Source organism: Rhinolophus ferrumequinum, chromosome 2 (assembly GCF_004115265.2).
Source record: "Rhinolophus ferrumequinum isolate MPI-CBG mRhiFer1 chromosome 2, mRhiFer1_v1.p, whole genome shotgun sequence".
NCBI lineage: Eukaryota > Metazoa > Chordata > Mammalia > Chiroptera > Rhinolophidae > Rhinolophus > Rhinolophus ferrumequinum.
Genome location: NC_046285.1, coordinates 49,420,010 through 49,446,156, shown reverse-complemented (window position 1 = coordinate 49,446,156; position 26,147 = coordinate 49,420,010). Strand labels below are relative to the sequence as shown.

General features: G+C 43.9%; 1 protein-coding gene and 1 long non-coding RNA gene across 2 annotated transcripts in view; one reads left to right on the top strand and one right to left on the bottom strand.

The window, feature by feature from the left end:
- Nucleotides 1–26,147, top strand: part of HEG1 (heart development protein with EGF like domains 1) — an 81,779-nt gene that overhangs the window by 48,097 nt on the left and 7,535 nt on the right. Inside the window, exons 10-15 of the mRNA XM_033127122.1 lie at nt 1,099–1,157; nt 1,405–1,565; nt 5,477–5,611; nt 10,497–10,539; nt 10,665–10,702; nt 21,857–21,944. Coding sequence (XP_032983013.1) covers nt 1,099–1,157; nt 1,405–1,565; nt 5,477–5,611; nt 10,497–10,539; nt 10,665–10,702; nt 21,857–21,944 — 524 coding nt within the window. The remainder of the gene's footprint in view (nt 1–1,098; nt 1,158–1,404; nt 1,566–5,476; nt 5,612–10,496; nt 10,540–10,664; nt 10,703–21,856; nt 21,945–26,147) is intronic.
- On the bottom strand, nt 13,644–24,910 carry LOC117034339 (uncharacterized). Its single transcript, XR_004425076.1, has 3 exons — nt 24,667–24,910; nt 24,417–24,523; nt 13,644–16,321 (listed from the first exon to the last, which is right to left on the bottom strand). It is a non-coding gene; the product is annotated as an uncharacterized LOC117034339 (long non-coding RNA).

The window sequence follows — 26,147 nt, the reverse complement described above, 5'->3', positions numbered from 1 at the left end:
TAGTACAGGAGCTTAGAACCCCATGCAAAGGCGCAGCCTGGGCCATTACACAGCGCTCAGTGACTTACCTGACTTGTTAATTTTTACCCAGTATCAGCGTATAATTTATTGATGATGTGACATCTCCACCCCACGGGAAATAGTGAAGATTTAAGCAGTGACTGGAGACATCACTCAAGTGCTCTTTCCCAAGATGCCATTCTGTACTGAAATGTGCCATTTCTGTTTTTACCTGAGGGAGAAACATTTTAAGTAATAATACTACTACATAATAATACATCATTGCCCATCAGCATAGAAAGCCATGTCGTTTAAAGCCATAAGGGATTTGATAACGTCCCATGTTTGAATCCATCTTCTAAAGAGTGAGATGTATCTGACACACGGGCTTTGAAGACAGGTGGGTCTGCATTGGTCAAGATGTTAAGACCCTCTGTTGCACAGAAGGAGTCCCCAGCCCCTGTGTGGGGGAACCTAGAAGCTGGCATAGTGCTTTATGCCCTAGAGGGAGTTCCTGCGCTCTCTCAGGGTACAAGGCAAACACAGGGAAAGTTGCTTTTAATTTGCTCTGAACAAAAGGGTTCTTGACCCACATAATATAATTCCCCATGGAGAGCCTTTTTGAAGAGGACCTATCTTTACATTAGGTCAACTAATTGTAGATTAGGAAGGGTCTGTGTAAGGCCTGCCAGACCTGGGGTAGCTGAAAGGAACCAGCCTTTTCTTGAGGCTCGTTCACTATGCAAAGTCCAAATAAACAGTTGCTGAGTTTTTTGAAACCCTGCGTCTTAGAAGAGATCTGCTCCTTTGAAGATGTTTTGCATCCAAGGGTGCTATTCTGAACATCTTTTCCTGCCAAGATTTTCCCCACTGATTTACTATCTGCCTCTCTCCCTTTGTACTCAGGGAACAACAGAATAAGCGCAGAAAGGCATTTAAAGAAGGGAACATAAATAGGACACCACTCCTCTGTAAAGACCCCTGCTGATAACTTGATGGCTGGAAAATGCCTGTTTGATCCTAAAAATAGGAAATTGGTTCCAGGTCCAAGGCTTTTGTCTAAGTCACAGTTAACAACAAACCTATTCTTTCTTTCAGTTAAATGTGTGCTTTTCAGCGTTACCTGGTTATACCCGATCCACAGTTCGTGCTTCTAGGTAAGTAACAGAATTACATTCGCTTGTGAACCAGTCTATAGAAAGGGGAGGATATTCTTACACGGGTGGTAGCAACAAAATTGGGCCCTGTTTTGACCCAGCCACAAGGTGACCCAGGGCCAAAGTCGCTGGACCCTCATGCTTTCCCATTCCCTCACTGGACAATGGAGATGACATTCATTTTCCAAAAGTCCTGGGTCCACATGTCATTTTAGAACAATTAAAAACCTACACACTTTTCCTGTAGAGAGTCCAGCGTGGTGGTCATGTCACTGCAAACCACCTTTTCCTTGGCTTCCAATGTGACGCTGTTTGACCTGGCTGACAGGATGCAGAAATGTGTCAACTCCTGCAGGTCCTCTGCTGAGGTCTGCCAGCTCTTGGGATCTCAGAGGCGGATCTTTAGAGGTAAGGGAATGGCCCTGTGGGAGGACCCCGCCCAGACGTTTAGGCACAGACCTAGAATAGAAACGTAAGGCATTCAGGGCTCAGGTCCACGAAAGCTCATCACAGAGCCAGCCTATCTTTGAAATGGGTGTTAAGCAAATTAACACCATGTGAGTGCACCTTTGTGCATGCTTACACACGCACACACACACACACACACAGTCTTAAAGTCACCTGGTTCTCGGCCTGCTGCCCCTTCTGTTTCTTCTCTACATTGTCGGTGAGGGAAGTGATACAGGACCTGATGTAGTGAAGCAGAAATCACTCTTCTTTCCCTTAGAAAGTTCCTGCGCTATCTGAGGAGACAGCCATTCACACACAGAATGTACGTGCTTGTCAATTCCCCAAACTTTCTTCGTGATATACCTTTAAGTAAAAAAAAGCATGTGTAGTATTACCTGTATTTTTTATTTGTTTGCAACGTACCAATGCACAGAAACAAGACCAGAACAACGTAGGCCAGACTGCTCACGGTGCCATGCATGATCATTTCCCCATTCTTTTTCTTGCTTTATCTGTTTTGTCAAAAGCCTCTACAGTGCATCTAGTGTGAAGCAGATGAAGAAAGGGATTAGATACAAGTTCAGAAGGCAGATTTAGGTCTTAAAGGGGAGGTTTCGCCTCTGGGATGGGAAAACTGCTGGAATCAAAAGTACTTTCTCGCAAAGGGGGCTTGTCCCTGCTGCTTTTTCCTAAGTAATCAAAGTGGGCTCTGTTCAGCTCCTGTCACTACACAAGTAGGGAATCTGTGACGCTCCCATCTGGTGCCCAGACGCTGGACCTGAGTGGTAGGTAGCAGGTTTGGTGCTCTATCTGCTGGTAGACCCAGGACTTCCCCAGTGAGTCAGGGCTTCTTGAGGGCTGGTCCCAAGGGCTTGCCTCATGGGCCATGCACGGGAGAGCCTGCAAGCCGGGTGTTAACATTTCACTCTGGGATAAATGCCGCAGCTTTGGCCTATTTCAGGGCTAGTTATTCGTTTGAAAAAACAAAACAAAACAAAACAAAACAAAAAAATAAAAGAGCTAAACTTTCTGGAATTGAAGTTGCTATCATTCAGCCTCTATTGGAAATTAGCTAAACAGTTCATGCCCCATTGTGCTGTACTCTAAACTGTGAGGCAAGAACTCTTTGGTTTTACTTTGTTTCTCTTGCCAGTGATTCAAGGGTCCCCGTTTTTCCTCCTCGACGAATAGGAAGGGGACCTTTCAATTCACTAAACACTTATGGAGTACATCCTACGTGGTCAGCATTGTAGGAGGTTACTTTTTTGTCCCCAGCAAATGTGTTTCATGCCTTGCAAATAAAGTGATCAGATAATTTGGGTTTGTCAGATCCTGTTCAGAGCAGCCTTGCCCACTCTCTGACTCCCATTCTTCCGATTGCTTAGATGGAGCTTATAGGGAAGCTCCTGTCATCCTTGTTTACTTGCTGACGTCCCATTCTTTTTTTTTTAAGACTTTATTTTTTTTTTTTAGAGCAGTGTTAGGTTCACAGCAATATTGAGAGGAAAGTACAGAGATTTCCTCTTACTCCCTTATCCCCACAGGTACTGATCCCCATACTTTTCCTCTCCTTTCAGAGCCTGTGAAAACAAAGACAGCCAGGTATCTTGGCTGGAAACAGGCTCATTTCTGTTTTTCCTCCCAGGTCTTCTCCAGGCTTCGCCAACACACCTCGCTTGGTTTCTCGCTCACCTTTCTGAGTGCTAGAGAGGTGGGCATGGCGAACAGGAGCTGTTAGGCTCTGACATCTGGATGTTTCCACATATGGGAAGCCTCCAGCTACTCTGGACATGGCCATTACAAAGGCAGGTTTTCACTCTTCAATTCACAAAGTATCCACTTCCTTGCCATTCAAAGAACTGCAGCTCTCCTGTCTCCAGATGTTTGGAGTCCTTGGAAATCCCCCAGGCCTTCGATTTACATAAGTTCTCATTGTCTGATGGATGTCATGCCCAGGAAGGACCATGGGAATTGTGGATGTAGAAAAATCACATCACCAGGCTTCAAATGAAAATGGGATTATACGTGGTTCTGTTTGATGGATTTATGATAGAATATTTTAAAAGAATTTTTAAGATAGCGACTCCTTTATTGCAGAGGCAGGGCCAGCTTTCCTTGTTTTCCCATGAATCTGCTTCTGTGAAGAGAAGGGTTGCTTATGCAGGGCGAGTAGTATTTGCCAGCAGGCTGGATTAATGGGCAGGATGAAAGGAAAACGTGACATCGGCTTCCAGAAAATATCTAATCAGGCCAGGCAACTCAGGCTGGAGAAGGCTCTTGCCAGCCTGGGTAGCCTTTTGTTCCGGAGGTATTTCTTCAGATTAAGGCTTGAGGACTGGCAAAGCCTTCAGAAATTTTTGATGAGGGATTGTGGAGCCTTAGTACCTCTCCGGTGCCAGCTTCTCCGTGTTTGCTTGGTGACATTTTCCATTTTTTAATTTTTCCCCCTTAAATACAAACTTTTCACAATAAACAAAGGAAATTCTATCACACACACAAACAAAGTTCTGATTTAGCACGTCGGCTTCCACTGATAAAGACAGGAAATTCGGTGTTGAGAACTCAAGTTGTCCTAAGCTTACCTCCCTGTGACCAGGCCATCCACCAGGTCCCAAGCTCTCAGGACTCAGAAAAGGAGGCGGATGCTGGGGCCCTGGGTGGGTGTCAACTCTCGTCACCAGAACCTGCCTAGGCAGGGACAGTGTTGCCATGTTAAGAACTGGTACCTGGCTTCTGAATAGGTTGGTGTCTTCCTTCAGGTGGGAGAGGGGAGACCACGCCTCACTGTACAGGACACACGCTGCCCTTCCGCGGCTCTCTCCCCATTTCACACTTGCTCTTGTCTGCCAACAATAGCGCACATCAGGCTTGCCTTGCCCTGTACATGGGTCTAAATAAGTTACTGCTCCCTCTCCAGTTGGCTTTTTCATATTTTTGTTCTGTTGTCTGTTTATTCCAATTACATGTGTCACTTTTGTTGGGCTTATTGTAGATGGTAAAATGTACCCTCAGAGGGTCTGCTGTAGAAATGTCAGAGAGGGTCCACTGTATGCAACCTCAGAGGGGGCCACCTGCGCAACGTGAATGCTTTTTGATAACAATGAAGCGGTTCTTTGTCATCCCTGAAATGAACATGGCTCACATGCCCAGGGCTGGACAAAGCCAGGTGGATACACATGTAAGAATTAGGGCTCTAACGTGAAGGAGACAGCAAGCCTGTAAGATGCATTTTTCTGTCTGCCTGTCTTTCTTGGTGGTGACCCGGTGACTGGTGGTCTGACTGCACCTTCAGCAGGTGTGTATTCAGCACTGTGTGTGGACCAGTCTCTGTGCACGGTGCCGAAGATCCAGAGATGAATAAGCCCGAAGGCACTGTCAGTGTAGTGGGGGGGCAGACAGGTGACAGAATTAAACCGCAGTCCCCGGGAGGCAGATTATCTTCTATACCTCTCCTCAGAACCATCTGCGCAGGTCTGAGCCCCTCCGCTTCCTCTGCAGGAGCATAGTCATGATTTCTGGGTTTGTGTTGATCTCCCCACTGCGGTCCTTAAGTGAGAAGCTACAGAAGAAACCGCACCTTTGGCGGCGGTGTTTGCAGTGGAGGCTGGAGTTGGGGACAGCACCCTGTTTCTTTTGGGTTTGGTTTCTCTGTGCCATGGCATGCTGGGTGAACGCTTAGTAAACAGGCCTGGGGGCCAACACGGGAGGAGTGGGAGAAGGCAGAATGGACCTCTGGAAGGAGTGTACACTGCATACTTTTTGGAAAACTCTTCTCAGAGCCTCCTCTTGAAATAGAAAAGTTCCTGCATCTTAAAGTTTGAAGTGGAGGAGGTTTTGTTTGGTTTCACTGTCTTGTTTTTCCATTTCAGCGGGCAGCTTGTGTAAGCGGAAGACTCCAGAATGTGATAAAGAGACCTCCATCTGCACCGATCTGGATGGTGTCGCGCTGTGCCAGTGCAAATCGGGCTACTTTCAGTTCAACAAGATGGATCACTCCTGCCGAGGTACCCCCGGGTCTCCGGGGCGGTGTGGCCCGTCCTGGGACCAGGAAGATGATTTTCTGTGCCAAGGGCTGTCTTTCTGCTCTAGGTGTGACTGTTCTAAACTGGGGGTAACCAGTTCTTGTTACACAGCCAGACTGAGTACATTATCTCCTTGGAATAACAGCATTATCTCTGACCAGTGCACGCTGGCCAGGCCACTGGATTCAAAGGGAAAGAAAAGAGAATGGAATGCCTGTGGTAGCAACGCCTTTTCTTCCTTTCTTTTTTTTTTTTCCACTTTAAGGAAGTTAGAAAAATTACCATTTCAATTTCCAAAGTTTTATTCTATTGTCTGCTAATCTTTTAAAATGGTAATCCAAGCATGGAGTCAGGCCTTACTTTTAGCAGTAGCTGTGGCTCAGTAGACAGTTCTGATGAGGCTCAGGCGACCTGGGGCAGAGCCCGACTCTGCTTCTCCAGTCATGCATTATCTTGGGCACATCACTTGCTTTGCTGAATCTCAGTTTCCTCTCCTGTGAAATGGGTATAGTGATACTTTATTAGAAATTCTAAGAATTGAAGAAGGCTGTGTATGTGGTGGTACTTTGTGACTCATCAGCATTTGCTCTTGCATTTCACCCAGGTTGTTGTTGAAGTAATGAGTTCTAATTTTAAAGGTGTCATGACATGTTTGAGGGAAGAAACCTCATTCTGCTAAACCTTTTAGTTGACACCTAAATTCATTCAGTTTGAGATTAAAGGCTTCTCAATGAGCATAGTGCTTTAAAATTAAATAATTCAAGAGCACTGCGTACCCTGACTTATAACAGATTGCTGCAATGTGATCACCAGAAAAATTTAGCAATGTAAAGGCCATCGTGTAACTTTAAGCATCACATCACATCAGAATGTTTTGGCACACTTTTCCTATTCTGTCAACACCTATGGTGACAGATATACTGGAAGGAATCTGAGTAAAAAATCACACGCTGTGGAAAAGTGACATGACAATGGTATCTGTCAGGGCTTCCCATTAGAGAACTCATTCCATCAGAAGAAGATAAAAATACGATTTAGGGCAGTGCTCTCACCCGGCTCTTCAGACCCTGTGACTTACGTTTGTATACAGAGGGCTTTGGGAGGGCACACCCACAGCTCTGCCTGCAGGCTCTGCAGGGGGTGTTGAAGAGGGAGCCAGCCGTCTGTGATGGGCAGTGGTCCCGATGTGTGACAGCGCCGCAGCATTTCTCAACGCCATGTTCGGCTGCTGCTTTGGTACAAAGAGATGATGCTTCCTAATTCCATCCTATCGGGTTCAATGCAGAATGTTCCTTGCCCTTCTTAGAAACTGAGCTGTTGAGCCCCACTTTATATGGGAAGGCGACCTCTGCTAAAATCCATATGCTGGGGTACCGTGCAGCTGACGGGAGGGAAAGGCAAGGTGGGCAGAAGTGCAGGCATGCAGTCCACCAATCCACCGTGCCTCTGGAGTTTCTGATGGCCTCAGGGTGGCCCTGTTACCTTGGCTTCTGGCTGGCGAAGCCACTTCCCCTCTATTTCCAAGACAGCACTTTCATTGTGTCACTTATAGACGTGCAGTAGCAATAGCAGATCTGTCAGAGATTTTCCAAAGGCAGTAGCACAGGCACCAGCAACCTTATGTTTATCAAGTAATGACCCCATAAGCCGTATAAAGCAGCCTTGGTTAGCTTTCGGGCTTGTTACTGAGCCCCTATGAAGCCTCATGTCTGCAGTATCCTCGTTGGTTAGATTTTCATCTGCAGCCATCAGACCTCTGGGGAGTGTCTTTGGGAGCTCCTTGGACCACAGCCTTGTTGACTGGGTTCTGATGGGTTAGCAGTGACATCTTCTGGCCATTGGTACACAGGGGTTATTTAAGCCAAGTTCCTTTTTGACACCTCAAATCAGGGGTCAGTCCCCTGTATTAATGGAAGGTAGAAGCGTGTGGGTGTTTCCTAAGTCCTTACAATTCATAGCTGTACAGTAGCAAGGCTATGTTGTTCTCTGTCATACACACACACACACACACACACACACCTCTTAATGTCTCACATGAAATGTCTTTATAGAGTCTTTACCAGACTTTCAAAGTGTCATATAAAATTAAAGTAGGTGTCCTTCCCACAGGTGTCTTAGCTTTCTTCCATCATGCAGGCATCACGATGAATGCCGACTACCTGTTTGCAGGTCTCTTTCTCACTAGACCACAAGTGCCTGGAGAGCAGTACCTGTGTCTAGAATATGCTTAGCACATTGAGGGGCTCCACACATGCCTGTTGAGTGAACAAATATGATAGGATACGATTGGCAGGTCTTGATGTAGTTTCCTGCAAGGGAACAAAAGAGTTTTTAAGACTCCACCATTTCTTTTTTTAGAAAGGCCAGAAGGCGTGACTTTTCTGTTCCGTATCAATAGGGGAAGCCCAGTTCGGGTGTGTGTGCCAGCTGTTCATTTCACCTTCCCTGCTCTGTGAGTCTGCCCCTCCAGGGTGTGGAGACGAAGAGCTGGATCCTAAGGCACACGGGCTGCCTCGTGGCACGATTTTCCTCCTCAAGCCCCTAGAGCAGTGCCAGGCCCACCGTAGCATCAGCCTTCGAACGACTGGCTGAATGAGCCCCTTTGGAATAAAGAAATATCATTACATCAGGGAGTCAGGCCACTTCCGAAGCTAAGTGAAAACAGCCCCGCCGCTCAGCGCGCAGGCAGGACAACAGGTGGACCGTATATCTGGCTGGATGACAGCCATGGGGTGGGAAGCTCCCTTCCCCGCCCCCACCCCCCCAGCAGATGAGGGTTGGGTGGGTAGATCTGATGTGAAAACATTTCCAGGAGGAAGTGTTCAGAATAGAACAGACGGGTGTGACATCAGCCTGCCCTGGTGCTGAGATGGGTGGGATGAGTCACTGGCATGCCCTCAGTCCCTGTGCAGCTGCCCTGCAGCCGTATCCATGGGTCCTCCAGGGGCAGCTTCCCACGCCCACACCACCCGCTGTGGCATGGGACTGCCAAGGCACAGTGCTTTCCAGGACCGGGAGACAGGAGTGCTCAGCTTGTTCCTTACAGAAAGCCTGACCTGAGAAAGGCACGAAGAGAGCTCAACGGTAGCACAGATTTGGGGGAGGGGCCTCGTTCCTCCTTCCCTAAATGGGATATAATGCTCTATCTTATTGCAAAAAGGATTTGAAGCACCTAATGAAAATTCACGTAACAAAATGAGACTTAATTTAAAAGGTAAATCAGGTTGAAGGAGAAATACAATGAATGTGCAGAAAGATAGACCATAAGGTCCCACATGTTTGCTAAAGGTAGGCCACTCATTCCAGTTTTGAGCTTCCTGGACACTGAGGCAAAGAGAGCAATATGATACTGCAAAGGGGAGGGGGACCATAAAGTAAAGTTCAGCCGTTCAGGAGCACTCCTATCTTTCTAGACCCTGAGGACCGAGAGAAGTGTCTCTGGGGCATCCTCATGAGGAGGTCACTGAGCGGTATTGTGGTGATGTAGTCCATGACATCCCACAATAAATACTAGGGACTTGCCCAGGGCTGCTGCTTATACTAGATAGCTCTCAAAACAAGAGAATGCAGCTCAGGAAAAGGGATTGCATGGAGCCAAAACAGTGCAGTCCAGTTTCACAGCTCTCATGATCTGCCATGAGAGAATTCTAGGTTAGTTAGAACAGTGCTTACCAAACCGTTCCACAAAACTAGAGATATGTCAATAGCCTATGACAACAAAGCAGATGCTGGAAACATTTAACGTCTAACGTTAAAAAAATAGAAGGAAGAGCGCCATTAAGCACATCTACGTAGGCCCCATTATTATCCACCAATCTGTACGGGCGGATACAGGAAGTCTGTGTGAGCTCTCCCGTCCCAGCCTGTAGGGCGTGCTTCCATCTCTCGCCAGCCATGCATGCTGCTAGCACTCACTTCTCACCATTAGCATGTGTGCTGCCTGTCCAAGGACTGCTGCTCTGTGCTATGTGCCTGCACTGACCCAGGATCTTTTCCGCAGTGCATATCGTACATTAATCATGAATCAAATGTTTATCATTCCTCGCAGCAATGGATTAGTCCGTGAGGCCATTTTTTATTGTCTGCTTTCATCCAAGCATGTGTTATAGCTCATGCTGTTCTGTCAGCTGATTATAGGGTTGAAAGTGTTCTGTGATCAAATAAATTCAGGAACTGCTGATTCAGGGGAATGGCTGGGCCACAGCTCTTCAGTGAAGCATGCGCAGCACCACCAGAGGCTTGAAAGTTACGTGCTTGGGTGGTGGGCCCGTTAGGGATCATCCGGTAGATATGTCCAACATCCCCTGCACAGACCACCAGGTGAGCTTCTCTTATGGAAAAGGAGGCACCCACTATGGCTGGGACCCAGAGAATGTCACCCACTAGCTCAAGGGCCAACAGCAAGTTAAAAGTTTGACTCAAAGAAGGTACAGCATTTGTCTTTCAATATGTGATGTTACATGGGGGCCACAGAGAACTTCCAAAGAGAATTGCAGTTGCTGGAAAATAATTACAGTTGCATTTATTTAGTGGTTACTATGTGCCAGGTGCTGTGCTAAGCCATTTGCATGCCTTATTTAACCTCATCTCCTCCAAAAAATCTATAAGGTAGATATTATTATTATCTTCTTTTTATAGATGGCAAACTGAGAGCCACAAAGAAGTTAAGAAATTTTTTTTTCATAAAGTTAAGAGTTGAGCTGGCAACAGTATTCAGGCCAGTTTATAGACACATAATTCTAAAGCTGTTTGTGGCCTTCTGGTTCTAGAATATTCTTGTGGACTTTACGATGGCTGGTGTTTCATTGTCAGTTGGGGTCATGGGAGGTAAATAGATATATTCATGGATTTTCCTTTTCTCTTTCAGCATGTGAAGACGGATATAGGCTTGAAAATGAAACCTGTATGAGGTAGGCTCCGTGTTCGTTTATTCTGATGAATTTGTTCCAAACTTTATTTAGAAATTACTTAGTAAATTGCCTAATGATTTGAGATTTGAAAGGAATTCTCATTCTTTTCCTCTGTTGACTTGCAGTTGCCCATTTGGACTTGGTGGTCTCAACTGTGGAAACCGTAAGTATGCAGAAGTCTCGAGTTCAGCGTAGACAGGGTCCTGCGTGGTTGTTAGCGAGCAGGGTATGCATCCATCTCTTCCCCTCCCTCAGTTCAAATCCACTGTCTTCTCAGCTCCTGTGCTGGGAGGTAGGAGGAAAGCAAAGAGTGTTCTCCAGAGGATCAAGGTCTGGTAGGGGAGATAAACATTCCTAAATAGCCCTGACCACAGAGTGTTAATACAATAAATAGTGAGATGTGAGGCAGGGAGGCAGGGGCCACGCCCAAGGAGAACAGAGAACCCTCCTGAGCATTTCTTGGAGGCAATGGAATTGGAGGTTTTGGAAGACTTGGACAGGCAAGTATGGAGGAAGAAGGCAGAGGGCAGAGGGAACCACGTAAACAAGGGTCTTGGGGCAGCCAGAGCCTGTGGTATTCTGGGGACAAAGTTTAAGTGGTGTGGCTGAGGATAGAAAGAGAGGAAGGCAGAGAGTGGAGCACTATGTTGGCAGAGTAGAGGGGACCAAACTGTTGGAGTTTGGGACGGCCGCCTGAGAGTTTAGACTCTACTCAGCATCCATGGTGGAACCAGTAAGTCTTAGAGCAGGAGGGTAGTAGAAGAAGAAAATCAGATCGGGCTGCAGTGAGAAGAATAGACTGGACAGAGAACACGGGGAGTTAGAGACTCCCTCCAGTGCAGTCACGGCAGGACTCAGGGCTGGAGACAGGCTCTGAGGCATCTGCTCCAGGATGCCGTTCCCGCTCCTAGAAGCACAGACGATAGACAGGGTGATAGTAACTGCGGATGGTGTGTTTCACACCTAATTCAGTTCTTTGAGAAAAGCAGTTGGGATTCATTGAAGATCACGTTCACTGACATTTTCTTATATTGAGACCTGAGAAATGGAAATCACTCTCAAAATTATGAAAGATATTCTGGGATATAAGATGTAACAGGAATAATACCATTTAATACTTCGTTTGAGGATCGCTTTGTCCCTTCTATAGATGAATGTGCCAACAGCCCGTATTCTAAGTTTACTAGACCAAAAGTAAACATGATTTAATATGTAAAAGTCCCCAGTTTCTGTTCCCCAGTGGTATACTTTACATTTTACGTTCTCAATGGTATTTTCTTTGCTCATAAAGCTTTTAATTAGTAAGTTTCATTCCTGGATTTCTTTTGAGAGTAATAAAAAATAAATGAAAGGAATTAAAACAAAATTCACTGCTGAGGGCAAAACTGACATAAAGCTCTCTCGGTGTACTCAGCACGGAGCCACTCTCAGCCAGAACCTAGAGATTTGGACTTCCATATTTACCTCGGATTATCTGATTCATCCTGCCTGCAAATTAGGAAGAGGTACAATAGACAGCCTAAGAGAAAGACCAGGGAAGCACTTCTGGAAACAAACGTATTGAGTCATACTGACTAGAGAGGGAGGAGCCCACTGAATTAATGTTTTTGTTTTTTTCAAAGTAGCAACCTGAGGTCACGGGGTGGTGGAGTACACAACTCTGTCTTCTTTAGTAGTCACTAAGGACAGCACGGTGTCATACAAGCATTTAGGCACAGACATTCATTATGGTCGACCCGAGCCATCACACACCGCACGGTGTTGTGTTACGATTATATGGACTGATTTGTACTCACAACACTTCTAACACCAAATGTGTGGGGGTTTGACTGTCCAGACTTAGTGTCAGACCTCACAGGTTAAAGGCTCGTTTCCACACGACTGCCCCCACATGAGACAGCATCCCCCCAGCCCGGACCTCCCGTACTTCTGACCACCTAGCTGTAAGTCAAGGGTTCTCGTGACCCCCCACCTCAGATTCAGTAATGTGCTAGAACAGCTCACAGAACTCAGGAAGGCACTTTACTTACTATTATAAAGGATGAAACTCAGGAGCAGCCCAACGGAAGAGATGTACAGGGCACGGGATGGGGCAAGGAGAGTTCTCAGAGCTTCCATGCCCTCTCTGGGCACCACACGCTCTCAGCACGTTTATGTATTCACTAACCCAGAATTTCTCTGAACTCCATTGTTTAGGGTTTTTACAGCAACTCTGTTACTTACATACTATTAATTAAATCACTGGCCATTGACCCTTGGAGGTGTGGGGGTGGGGCTGAAGGTTCCAACCTGCTAATCACAGGTTGGTTCTTGTCCCCATCCAGCAAGAGTCACCTAATTAGCATAAATTCAGGTATGGCCGAAAGGGGCTTACTATGAATAACAAAAGATGCTTCTTTCATCCCTATCTCTCAGAAATTCCAAGGGTTTTAGAAGCTCTTATGCTGGGACCTGGGGGTGAAGACCACATAGATATTTCTTATTATATCACAGTTTCACAAGTGTATGCAGTTTAATAAGGTGAGGAAGTTATCATTGTTTAGACTATTTAAAAATTTAAAAGTATTCAAAATTCTTTGTGCATTATGTGTTGGTACTTAAAAGGGTAGGCTTCAGGTTTTTGGAGATTTGGCTTACGTAAAATAGTCTGGATAGCAGTATATGTCCTTTTCTAAAAATGAGGATGTAGACAAGCCAGTTTCTCACCTGGATTCAGGAACTTGATACTCTGTGTCAGGAAGACATCTGTGCTGTAAAGGGGCTGCCTGGAGCACAGAATAGCCTTTGTTCACTTTCTAGTGTGTCTCTCATCCCTCCCTCAAAACCAGAACCGAGCCATAGAGCACCCCTAAACTGGTCAGAGAGTGGAGTGGCCTGTACATAATAGACCAGAGAAGGCCTAGGGCTTTTCAATGTGGATAAAGGAGGCTGAAGAGTCAGGCACAACATTTGATATTTGAGATCTGTTCACCTAATACTGGAATACTGGAACTAAATGGTATAGTCTTTTAGAAGAGTTGGTTTTAGGGCTCACAGTAGTGATTGCACCACAAGCCTGCAAACCTTATCCTAAGACGTTAGAAATATTTAAAACAGAGGCTTAGATAATATCATTAAAGAATAATTTTATTGAGGGAAGAGATTACATCGATTTGTATAACATGTGCAAGAAATTTACTAGACTACAATCCCATCAGATGGTGAAGAAAGAAAGAATGAGCAAGACAGGTGAGGAGTGTGGAGCTGTGGCAGCTCTGGGAGTGAGTCAGGGAGGGAGCAGGAGGGAGAGATGTCGTCCTGAGGCCTCTTGGCCCTGACAGACCTCCATAGAATGACCAAGTACTTCAAACTTGCTCTGGTCAAACAGCTTCCTAACAAGGTTTTACCAGAAAATGCTTCCTATTTCTCAGTGAGTGGAAGAGTGATCCCTAGAGGGAAAACGGACAGAGTGCAAAGCCCTATAAAGGGTTGAAGGAAAGGGAGTGAATTGCAGGGCGTCGTTCTAAGCGGCAGGTAGTGATTTTTTTTTTTCAGAGATCATTCAATCCTATATATGTCTAGAGATGATATACACTTATATCCATTGACTATTCCATACATTCCTGTGTCTCCCCATTATGTGTGCGGCCGGGGGGCAGGGGGTCTCAGAAGTAGCCAGGATTTCTCTCCGATCCTGAGGCTTCTTTTTCCTCCTTGTTTTTCCAACTCGCCATTGTTATGTCCAGCAGAGGGCACACTCCTTTCTGGATGTAGGCTAGCTCCTGCCCGCCTTTTGTTGGTGACTTGTTAACTCTGTGATCGTGTATGAATATTACTTTTTGATTTTGATATCTGTGTTAGTAATAGCGTTGCCAAGCAATTAATAGTGGCTGATAACAAATAGTACCCGCCATCTGCCCCAAGCCCTAGGTATTGATTAAGGAATCAGGAACTCCTGAACTTTACCCTCATCTCTGGTGATGGCATTTTGTGGTGTCTGGCTTTTCACTCAGTATTTTGTGCCAAATAACAGGGCCCTGATCACTCACTACTGTCACTCTGCTGTCACCACCAAAGACTGTGGGCTGTCGCTTAGGCTGGATTTTTTTGTAGGACAACAAATGTTGTCTTTTCTCTGTGCAGACTTCTTGGAACACACACTCTACCCAAGCTCAGTGAGACGGGAACCCCGCTTTGTCAGCCAAGCCACTGTCTTGAGGCTCCCTCACTCCATATTCCTGGGAGTCATCCGACTCCACTATGTTCTGGCTTAGGCATAGCCTATGACTCACTCGCCTTTCCAAAATTTCCATAATTTCCTACTTGTGTCCAGATTGCATTCTTTGTTCCTCATAAAGAATATCCTTCCAACTGGAGAGGGCAGGAATAGCCCTTCTTTCAAGTCCTTTAGTCCCTGAGGTAGTGTTGGCCCAGCTGGACTCCCGTGTGCACCTGGCAGGGCAACCTACACCTGGGGAGCTCAGGTTGCACCTGTTTTATCACTGCTCTACTCCTTAATTTGCTTTCATATAAAAAAAAGTCGGTGTTTATACCCTAGAGTCCAACAGTTCTGCCTTATACCAGTTGTCCAGTGACTCCAGAATTACCTTGCAAGCTTGTTTTCAGAGAGGTCCCTCACTTCTCCTCACCCCGCCACCCTTTTCTTAGGCATGCATGTTCCGCCTTTGCTTGAATTTTGTATCAGCTGCTCCTCTCAGTTTTATTACATCTCCCATGACATCTTAGTTTGCTTCACCTTTTTTCTCTTTTTAAAATAAATTTTGTTTTTTCGTAGCATGATTTTTTTTCCAGTTTTTTTACCCAAGTTAATTAGAAAATAATTATAAACTAAGGGAAGAAGAAAAGTAAAATAATCTGTCTCATCACCCCTGAAACATTGTTAACGTGCTAGATGGGATCCTTGCTACTAACTGTGGTCCATGGGACCAGCCGCGTGAGCAGCCCCTCGGAGCTTGTTGGAAATGCAGAGTTGCAGGCCTCTCCGAGGGAATTCCAGACCCACTGAATCAGAATCTGAATTTTAACCAGACCCCTAGATTTCGCTCACATGCAGATTTGTATGTTTTCAAGTTTGAGAAGCACTGGTATTGTAGTGACTCTTTCCAGCGGTATGTATGTGTTTATCTTTCTAACAGAAATTGGATCTCACAGAATATACTGTTTTGTAACTTCTTTTAAACCTAGTAAACTGTGCAGTATTTTCATTCACATAATTTTATAATGTCCCTTTTTATACTCTGGAATTCTACTCTGTGGATTACCATAATTTACTTAACCATTCCACTCGCATTATCTTTTTAAAGTCTTTTTTTATACTCCCATCCTCTAAGCCACGTTTCTATTTTGTGGTTATTGTCATTTTGTGACTATAGAACTCACATAATTTTCCTACATTATCTTTGTCTGGCCGCAGATGTTTTTATCCATCTCTGTTTCATGTTCACAAGCTGCCCTTTGGCAGCTCATCCTTTCCACACAAAGGTTCTGCATCTCTTCAGCAGAGACTCCTTCCCCATGCGCCTCCCGGCGTGGCCAGCGAGGAGGTAGAGCCTGTGTTCCTTATGTAGGCTCCTCTTCCAGTGAAACGAGAACCTTCCCCTTAAAGGTCTTTCAGCATTGTCTTCCCATCCTGACTCGCAGTCCAGTGCGGCAGGTGTATAAAGTCCCTGTTAATTGTGTTCACCCTATTGTTACATTGGGCTTAAAAAATTCACACCAGTGGAAACGCTGTGTGTTGGCAGGAGTCACTCCTCACAAACATCCGGGAAGACAGCACTAAACTCTGAGGAGGAAAAAGAGATCAGTCATTATCCAGAAGTCAACTAGCAGTCTCATTCGGCTCAAAGCAAACGTCTCCCTCAGTCTTGACTGGCCTCACTTCATTCAAGTCAGAGCTGGAAGGAAGCAGGGCTTGGGGAGAGGGGCGTTCACTTTGTATCTGCTCCTAGGTATGGTCGCATACAGCCTGTACACGTGAGAAAGGCACACTTTAAAAGGAACAGAGGGGAAAGAAAAAAAGAATGCTGTGAGCAGAGATTCCAAAGGAAAGATGATGCAAGAAGAACGGAAAGATTTAAAAGGCAAAATTCTAACCGTACATCACGAATGAGCTCAGTGAGGGGGAAAAATGGATAGAAGTGAAAAAATTTTAAAACAAAACTTATGTGGTCACTTAGAAAGGTCTGTAATGAGTTCAGGCGTTTTAAAGGAAGGCATATTGGTTGGTATAATGCTGATACCGATTCCAGCATGTGTTCTTTCCATACTGCCACGCGGTTAACTCAGCTCTGACACTATCTACCTGGAGGTGGCGTTAGATCCCACAGCTTAAGGGCTCAGTGCACAAGACTGACCCCTCCTCCTGACACTCACACACACTTCAGCACTTTAGATTCTAATTGCAAGTCCAAGGTGTCACCTGTGCTTCTGGCCAACTGGCTATAGACCAGAGGGTCCCACTACCCCTTCCTTGGAGTCAATTGATTTGCTAGATCAGCTCACAGAACTCCGAGAAACGCTTTGCTTACTAGATTACCAAGTTTCTTGCAGAAGAATATAACTCAGGAACAGCCAGATGCAGGCGATGCGTGGGCCAAGGTGTGGGGAAGGGGCACGGAGCTTTTATTCTCCCCTCCTCCCCACGTGTCAGCCGACCTGGAAACTCTGAACCCTGTCCTTTTGGATTTTTTTGGCGGCTTCATTACATAGGCACAATTGATTAAATCATTGGACTGGCAATTGATTCAACCTCCAGCCCTTCTTCCATTCCTGGAGGTCAGGAGATGGGACTGAAAGTTCCAACCCTCTAATTGCAATATTGGTTCCCCTGGCAACCAGCCCCCACCCTTGGGTGCTTTCCAAAAGTCACCTCATTAATATAACAAAAGACACCTTTATGCTGTCATCACTTAGGAAATCTAAGGGTTTTAGGAGCTCTGTGCCTGGCACTGGGACAAAGACCAAATACATATATACAGAAGGTGCCAAAAAATGTGTACACATTTTAAGAAAGGAAAAAAACTGTATTACAATTATGCTGATGGTAAGCATTTTGAGCACCTCTTGTAATTGCAGAAGTCAAATGTGACTTGTATTCATCTTTTGTTATCAGTATATATTGAGTATTACAATTTTAATACAGTTTTTTCCTTTCTTAAAATGTGTATATATATATTTTTGGCACCCTCTGTATTTCTTATTATAAATCACAATATCACAGTTGGCTACAGCTCTTCTGGAGTAAATAAGCCTAGCTAGCTTAAGCAACAAAGACAGTTTATTGGAAAGATCCTGGGGTGTCATGGAATTTCAGCCTCAGGAGTGGCAAGAATCAGGGAATTATAGGGAACCACAGCAGCTGGAGGTTGGAGGCCCTTTTTTCAGGGCATATGTTCACATGACTCCATCTTCGTCTCTCATCTCTGCTCTTTGCTGTGTGTGTCTGTGCACAGACTTTCTCTCCTTCCCAGACAACATGATGGAAATAGGCTTGCCAAGCAGCTTTGAGTGTGTGTTACTGGTTCAGCCATTTTGGAAGAGAAAGTTCTCTCTTTCCCAAATTGAAATTCCTGGGAAGAAACTACTTGATCCAGTTTGGATCATGTATTTACTCCCAAACCAATGTGCTGTGGCCAGGGAATGGTGTTACATGTACAAGCATGACCGCCCCCAGTGTAACCTGCACTGGGGGGGTGAACAGTTGCCAAAAGGGGGTTGGCTAAGCAGACAGTCCAGTAGATTCTATCCAAATAAGCACATAAGGAAGCGCACAATAGTTTATAGGAGAGGCTAAGGTGCAGAATGGGTTGGTTTACTGAAAAATGCCAACTGTAATGACAGCAACACCAACCTATGATCAAACTACGAAAATAAAAGATAGAACCATTGCTGGGTAAATACCGAAATGTCAACAAATGTCAAAGAGCACGCAAGTAAGACTGCGAATTCCGAGTTCATTCTGGAGAATCTTCTCAATGTGGAAAGGATAAGACAGACGACACTCACTGCCTTCTCTCTCACTTTAATAAATAAACTTTCAGAGCACCTGTGGTTGGTGTTGAGTCGAATCCCATGCGCTTGTACTACATCATCACGTGGCCTCATAATAAATCTGAAGTCAGTACCTACATTCAAAAGATCAGTTGTAGTTCATGAACTGACTTTACAGCAGGCATGAGGAAAAAAGGTTTGTGGGTTATATTGTCCATAAGCTTATTATGTACAAGTTTCCAGTGATATGGCTGCCAAAGAACATCAAACATACTCTTCAAAAAATTACATATGTGTATAAAACAAATTATGTATGTTTATGTACACACATAATTTCTAGATTTAGAGGAGGTTGTGTGTGTGTGTGTGTGTGTGAGAGAGAGAGAGAGAGAGAGAGACAGAGAGACAGAGAGAGAGAGAGAGAGAGAACGTGAATCAAATTTGGGAAATACAGAAAAGCACAAAGAAGAAAGTAGAAGTTAGCCATGAGGACCCGCAGCAACACTAAGTTCTGTGAGCGTTTTGGTGAATTCACTCCCAGGCGCTTTCTCAGTGCTCATGTGTGCAGAGGTCGTCTGGCTTTCAGTCCAGTGTTCTTTCCTCTCCTGTGTACTCTAAGCCAAATGTTACCCGCAGTGTGGTCTGCGGGCTGCCAGCATCACTGTCCTCCTGAAGCTTGCTAGAGACACAACTTATCTCGGGGCCCTAGCCCAGACTTCCTCAATCAGATCTCTCGGGGTGGGGACCAGGCATCTGTGTTTACACAAGGCTCTGGGCAAGTCAGATGCACAGGAAAGTTTGAGGATCACTAGGCTTATACCAGTGTTTCTCAAGTGTGGTCCGTGAACTGTTACTGGACTGTGACACGATCATTCAAAACTTGAAAGTGAACACTTAGAAACATTATATTCGTTTGACATGGCTGTGACATCCAGGCATGGGGTCCTTTTCAAAAATAGTTTTATTGTAAGTTTACAAAATCAGTCCACAGTAGACTCCTTAAAAAAAACAACTCATGATAGTTGGTGCCTGTGGGGAAAGATGAGAGGAGCAAATGAGACTTTATTTTCTTAATTTAAAAAGAATGCCCACAAGAAAACAAAAATGTGTCCTTGACCACAGATGGTATGAAAACTATTGGTCTATACTGTCTGTGTCTCTTTAGAGACAAAACTGCTCTTTTCCAAAGGAATCTGCTACCACTGTAGCCACTTGCAAGCGTCACTTCTAAACTGAGTGCTCACTTTTGCTGGAAGTGAGATAAACAATTTGGTGTGGAGGGATAAGCAGGAGCTAGATTTAGGTCTCTAGGAACAAAGGGGGCCATATAGCTTCCTTCCTTCCTTCCTTCCTTCCTTCCTTCCTTCCTTCCTTCCTTCCTTCCTTCCTTCCTTCCTTTCTTTCTGAAATATAGAAAAATACATTTCAGTGTAGGTTTTTATAAAGCAGGAAAATGGCACAATCAGATTTGTGTGCTTTTTAATGAGTAGGCAAGACTGGGCGCAGGAAGATGAGTTAGGAAGCAATTGGCAGTTGTCTGAAGAGTTGACAGTAGTTTAGGGTGGTGTTGGTGAAGATGAGGAAACGTCAGCAAATTCAAGAGTTGTCTTTTGTCTTTACTTTGTTAAAAGTGAAGCTTGAATACCTATGTCAGGAGGTAAGGGAGAGAATTACCTCATTCCATGGTTTGGCTGTATTTCTTGTGTATCTTAATATGGTTTTCGAGATAACCAGGCTTTTGTGCTCTTTACTTAAATAAAGGAGAGGTGAACGGTTGCTTGTTTTTACTTTTATCTCAGTCTGCTCACTATCAGCTCTGTGCATTACCCTTTGACTTTACCTGAATCCCTAGGGAGCATGGTTCCATCTTAATTTATTATAGAAAATATTTATTGACCCTTTGTTTCATCCTGGACCTTATAACCCAAGAAGACAATTTTGTTATATTTCCACAACAACGAAAAATTAATCTGAATATTTAATAGGCTTTATTGAAAATGATTTACCCGGAAATACACAGGTATAAAACTAATTAAAATTATAATATTGTTTATTTTATGTGGTATGTACCTGCTTATGTGATCGCTAATTTGGGGGTAATTAACTTCAATGTGTATGTATTGGGGAGACTCCTTAGTGCCTAGCATGGTTTATGCAGTGATTCCCTCAGTCTATTGTTAACTGACCAGTAATAGTTCTTACAAAACTGGGGAGTCTAAGCCAGGGTCACCTCCTTTATATTTTATCAAGACCCTAAAACCAAACCAAGAATTTTTATATTTACTGTCACCATCAATTCAAAAATTTAAAACACAGTTAACACCCAAAGGTGGGAAGTAGCCAAGAAAAGATTCTCTATTTTCTCCATTAGTTTTTAAAAACCAGCTTTACTGGAGGCATAATTTACACATAGTAAAATGCACATATTAAGTGAGGAAAAAATACAAAAGAGTCTTAGAAGATAGAAATACTGATTGAAAACCAACAAATTTAGTTTTAGAAAAATTCGTACATCTTTATTTTTCTCTTTTTACCATGGATTGGTGAAAAAAACGTCATCAGGGCTGGTCTGCAAGTACAGGTTGAGAACCACCTTTCTAGAAGTGTCTGAGAAAGAACTTTTCTCAAACAGTGTGGGGAAAGAAAAATAATGTTCCTCCTACCCTTCTGCTTTCTTGGCTGACACCCTCCCCCTGCGCCCTCCCCCCACCCACACACATACCTCTCTATAATATACATTAACAAGAGGAAAAAGATTACATATATACACATGGGAGTCCCACAAAGATGAGACGCGAAAGGCAACCAGATGACTGAGTCTAATACACCTTCTTGAGCTAAGGAAAGGGCTAGGGGTCTGGGGCTTCAGAGGGGGGAAGGTAATTCATGGGAGGGAGGGTAACAAGAGGAAATGTTTGGTAAACAGTGGCTTCCCTGCCGTGTACTAGGTAAGTCTGTCAGGTGAAAAAGTTATCTCTGGTAATAGCTTTATTCCTGGTATAGGCCACCTTTCTAATATAAATCTTCTTTACAAAAGGGTAACTAACACTCAGTTTTCAGATCGTCTGCTGTAGCTGCAGTTGCTTGAAAATAATAAATATGCCTAAGAGGCATATTTTGGGGTGGCAAATTCTGCTACCCTCTGACAGAAAATACAGAGCTAACCCTGACTGAGGGGCTTTTGCTGGGAGCCCAGGAAGTGAAAGGTGAAGTCACCAGCTGTGGCATGGAGGTAGCTGTGGGGTGGGGAGGAGAACCATTTTTTTGGTATTCATTTATTCATTCATTGCCTCTTACCAATCTATTTTTTTTTTTTTAACATGTTTAGCCTATCAGCTTATCACCGTGGTGATCGCAGCAGCAGGCGGTGGGCTTCTGCTTATCCTAGGCATTGCCCTCATTGTTACGTGTTGCCGGTGAGTGACGGAGTTCACATTCTATTCACTTTCTTTGCGTGTGCTATGCAAGGGCCAGTTTTTACTCTTAAAGAATCTTTGGGGTGGTGTACAATATTAAATCATGACATATGACCGAACCCTTAAAAAAAGGAGAAAGGGAAATCCATGATAGGTAGTGCCATTGGAGGAAAGGAAAAGAGAGCAAATGGGACTTTATTTTCTTTACTAAAAAGGAATATCCAAAAGCGCAAGCAACGAAAGACGTAGATTGGACTGTATCAAAATGAAAAACTGCTATGTAGGGAAGGAAATTTTTTTCCTTTACCCTTCTAGGTTATTTGGCTGGTCTGATAATCAAATTAACAGAAGACAGATTAATGGGAGGAAAACAAATTTAATTACGTATGGGGAGGGTATAAAACTATGAAACCCACAGGCAATCAGGCATTTGAGGATTAACCTGCCCTCCTGAGCTAAGGAGAAGGGGGTAGGAGTCTAGGACTTCAAAGGAGAGGAAGACAACTCACAGGAACATGAGAACAGCAAACATTTTGGCAAACAAATGTTTGCCATGCCATGCAGAGGATGGGACACAGAGAGGAATTTGATCCCCAGGCCCTGCTGAGCTCCCCCACAGCTCTCCACACCTAGTCATACTCTTTGTAGTTATCTGGTGATAGCTCTCTTCCTGGACCAGGCCCTCATGTAACTGCTTTTAGGCAGTTAAGGGTGAGGTAGAAAAAGCTCTTCCTGAGTCTTTTGGCCTGATTGTCTTCAGCTCAAAATAGCCCACATGCTAAAGTGGCACATTCTGGGGAGACTTGTTCTGAACCCTTTCAGCTTCAAAAATCACTCTCAAGAAAGTGAAACGACAACCCACAGAATGGGAGAAAGTATTTGCAAATCATATGTCTAATAAGGGACTTGTATCTAGAATATATAAAGAATTCTTACAACTCAATAATAAAAAGGCAACCCAATTTAAACATGGGCAAAGGCCTTGAATAGACGTTTCTCGAAAGAAGACGCACACGTGGCCAATAACCACGTGAAAGAATGCTCAATATCATTAGCCATCAGGGAAATGCAGTCAGAGCCGCCATGAGCTACCACAAGGATGGCTATTTAAGAAAACAAACGGGAAATGACAAGTGTTGGTGTGAGGATGTGGGAAAAATTAGAACACTCATACAGTGCTGTGGAAATGTAAAACGAGACAAGCGCTTTAAAACTGTCTGGCAGTTCCTCGGGGTGTTAAACACGGAGTGTCCATTTGACCTAGCACTTGGCACTTCCACGTTTAGATGTACATCGGGGGTGGCAAAAAAATGTATACCAGTGGACACTTTGGTCACTGTTGCTCAAGCAGTTCGCTATAACCAGAAGTGTCTGGATGCTGATGGTAACCACTTTGAGCACCTCTTGTAATTGCAGAAGTCTCACGTGACTTGTATTCATCTTTTGTTATCGGTCTATATTGAGCATTACAATTTTAATACAGTTTTCCTTTCTTAAAATGTGTATACCTTTTTTTGACACCCTATGTGTGCGTGTGTGTGTGTGTGTGTGTGTGTGTGTGTATGTGTGTGTGTACCGTGTTTGCCCAAAAATAAGACCTAGCTGGACAATCAGCTGTAATGCATCTTTTGGAGCAAAAATTAAAATAAGACCTGGTCTTATTTTACTATAATATGAGACCGGGTCTTATATGAGATGTGATGTGATGTGATGTGATGTGATATAAGACCCGGTCTTATATAACATAATATATAAGACCGGGTAGCCTGGTACAAGGCTGGTAATTTTGCTCCAAAAGATGCATTAGAGCTGATTGTCCGACTAGGACTTATTTTAGGGTAAACATGATATATATATATATATATGTACATATATATATATATACACACACACACATATACATACACACACACACACATATCAATAAAAATGAAAACTTATGTCCACACAGAAACATGGACATGAATGTTCATAGTAACATTTTTCATAATAGCCAAGAGGTGAAAATAATCCTGATATCCCTCAACTGATGAATAAACGAAATATGATATATCCATACAATGGATTATTATTCAGCCATAAAAAGGAATGAAATACTAATACTTGCTATAATGTGCATGAGCCTTGAAAATATTATGCTACATGAAAAAAGCCAGTCACAAAAGATCCCCTATCATATGATTCCACTTATTTGAAATGTCCCAAATAGGCAAATCTAATAGAGACAGAAAGTACATGAGTGGTTGCCCAGGGCTGGGTGGGCAGGGAGAGAATTGGGAAGTAATGGCTAAGGAGTACAGGGTTTCTTTTTGGGGTGATGAAACTGTTCTAAAATTGATGGTGATGATAGTTGCACTGAAAATCATTGATAATACTAAAAACCATTTAAATGTACTAAATATATAAAAACCATTGATTGTACACTTTAAATGGGCCAATTAAGAAACAAACAAACAAAGATGAAAGAGTTACCTGAAATATTTGAGCAGTTAGAAGTTGTAGCTGGCACGTGGGCTGAGCAGAAACTCAGCGGTAGGCTTGGCTCTGGCTTCCTGGCAGCCGGTGGGATTGGGATTCTACTGGAAAAGGAAGGGAAGGGACAGAGTTGGTCTCCCTTCTCAGATTATCTATTCAGATAAGGGAACATTATGACCTTTGATTTAGATGATAATAAATGGCAGGAATTATCCTGACATAACAGATGGAGGAAATAGCAAGTTACCTTTTAACCACTGACATGAAGGACATTTTGTGATATCCGCTATCTCCAGGAAGGCTGCAGAGAGGACTGCCCACTCAGGAATGCAGGCCTCCTGATACAGCCTTTGCATGTCATTTACTAAGTTCCCACCACATGATCAAAGGTAAAGTACGGGAGTGGAAACAAAAGTCTGGGTATGAGATCAGGAGCTGCAGAGATAAAACCTAAGTGGTCAAGGAGACATAAGCCTTATATTTGCTAAGTGTCCTCTATCAGGTAGTGAGGTAGTGTAGCCATTTGGGGAAGAAGACCGCGACCCTTGGTCCCTGGGAAGGGAAGGTGGTTGTAAATGAATGAGTCCTTGTTTGAGCCTGGATGCCCCACCCTCCAGGGACAACACAATGGCAGGTCTGTTCTGAACTTGGGGGAAGGGACAATGCCTAAGCCATATGCTAGACATTTGGTTTTATGACCCTGAGTTATGTCATGCTTTCCCCAGAAAGTTTACATATAGGAAAATGAGGTAGAAGGAAGAAACTTCAGATTGATCTTAACTAGGGCAAATATAACTAAAAATGTCTGATACTAGGCCCATTAGATAGGCAAATATACTACTAAATATACTACACGTTAGATAGGCACATATACTAACAATTTCTAGTCAATGAACTCTCACAAGTAGAGGGCTTGTCCCAGGGTTTTCCTGACCCACTTAAATGAGAATATGTATGGGTTGTAAATAGGTAGGCTTTTTTGCAAACAAAATGGTTTCTGAATTAGCTTCATGTAGTAAAACTGCGCTATCCATGGAGTTGGGAGGCCTGAATTCTAGTCCAGCTTTCCTACCATGTTTCCCCAAAAATAAGACCTAGCCGGACAATCAGCTCTAACGCTTTTTTTGGAACAAAAATTAAAATAAGACCCAGTCTTATTTTACCATAATGTAAAACTGGGTATGTAATATAATATAATATAATATAATATAATATAATATAATATAATTATAATATATAATATAATATAATATAATATAATATAATAATATAAAGTACCGGGTCTTGTATTAATTTTTGCTCCAAAAGACGCATTAGAACTGGTTGTCCAGCTAGGTCTTATTTTCGGGGAAACATGGTAATAGCAAAATGTGGCCCCAGGAACAAGTTGCATCTCTTCCCAAAGCCAGAGTGGCCGCATTTGCAGAGCTCCTGTTTTCGTCACTCTGGGTGCGATCTAGGAGCACACATGTAAATTACGAGGCTCAAGCTGGTATGGCACCACTGGACTGAAGGCCTGAAGGCCCTAAGGCCTTTCCTTTATGCCCCCAAGAAGCAGTGATCTCTGTCCCCCCAGAAGAGCCTAAGCCAACTCCGTTGCTGCTCTCTTGAAGAGGTCTGGTAACCTGGCCTCTTAGATTGGAAGACTTTTTTTCATCTTTTCTTGCATCTGATTGCATTTTTACTTGTTTTGGGCAAATACTAAAAATCACAACAACACTAATAACA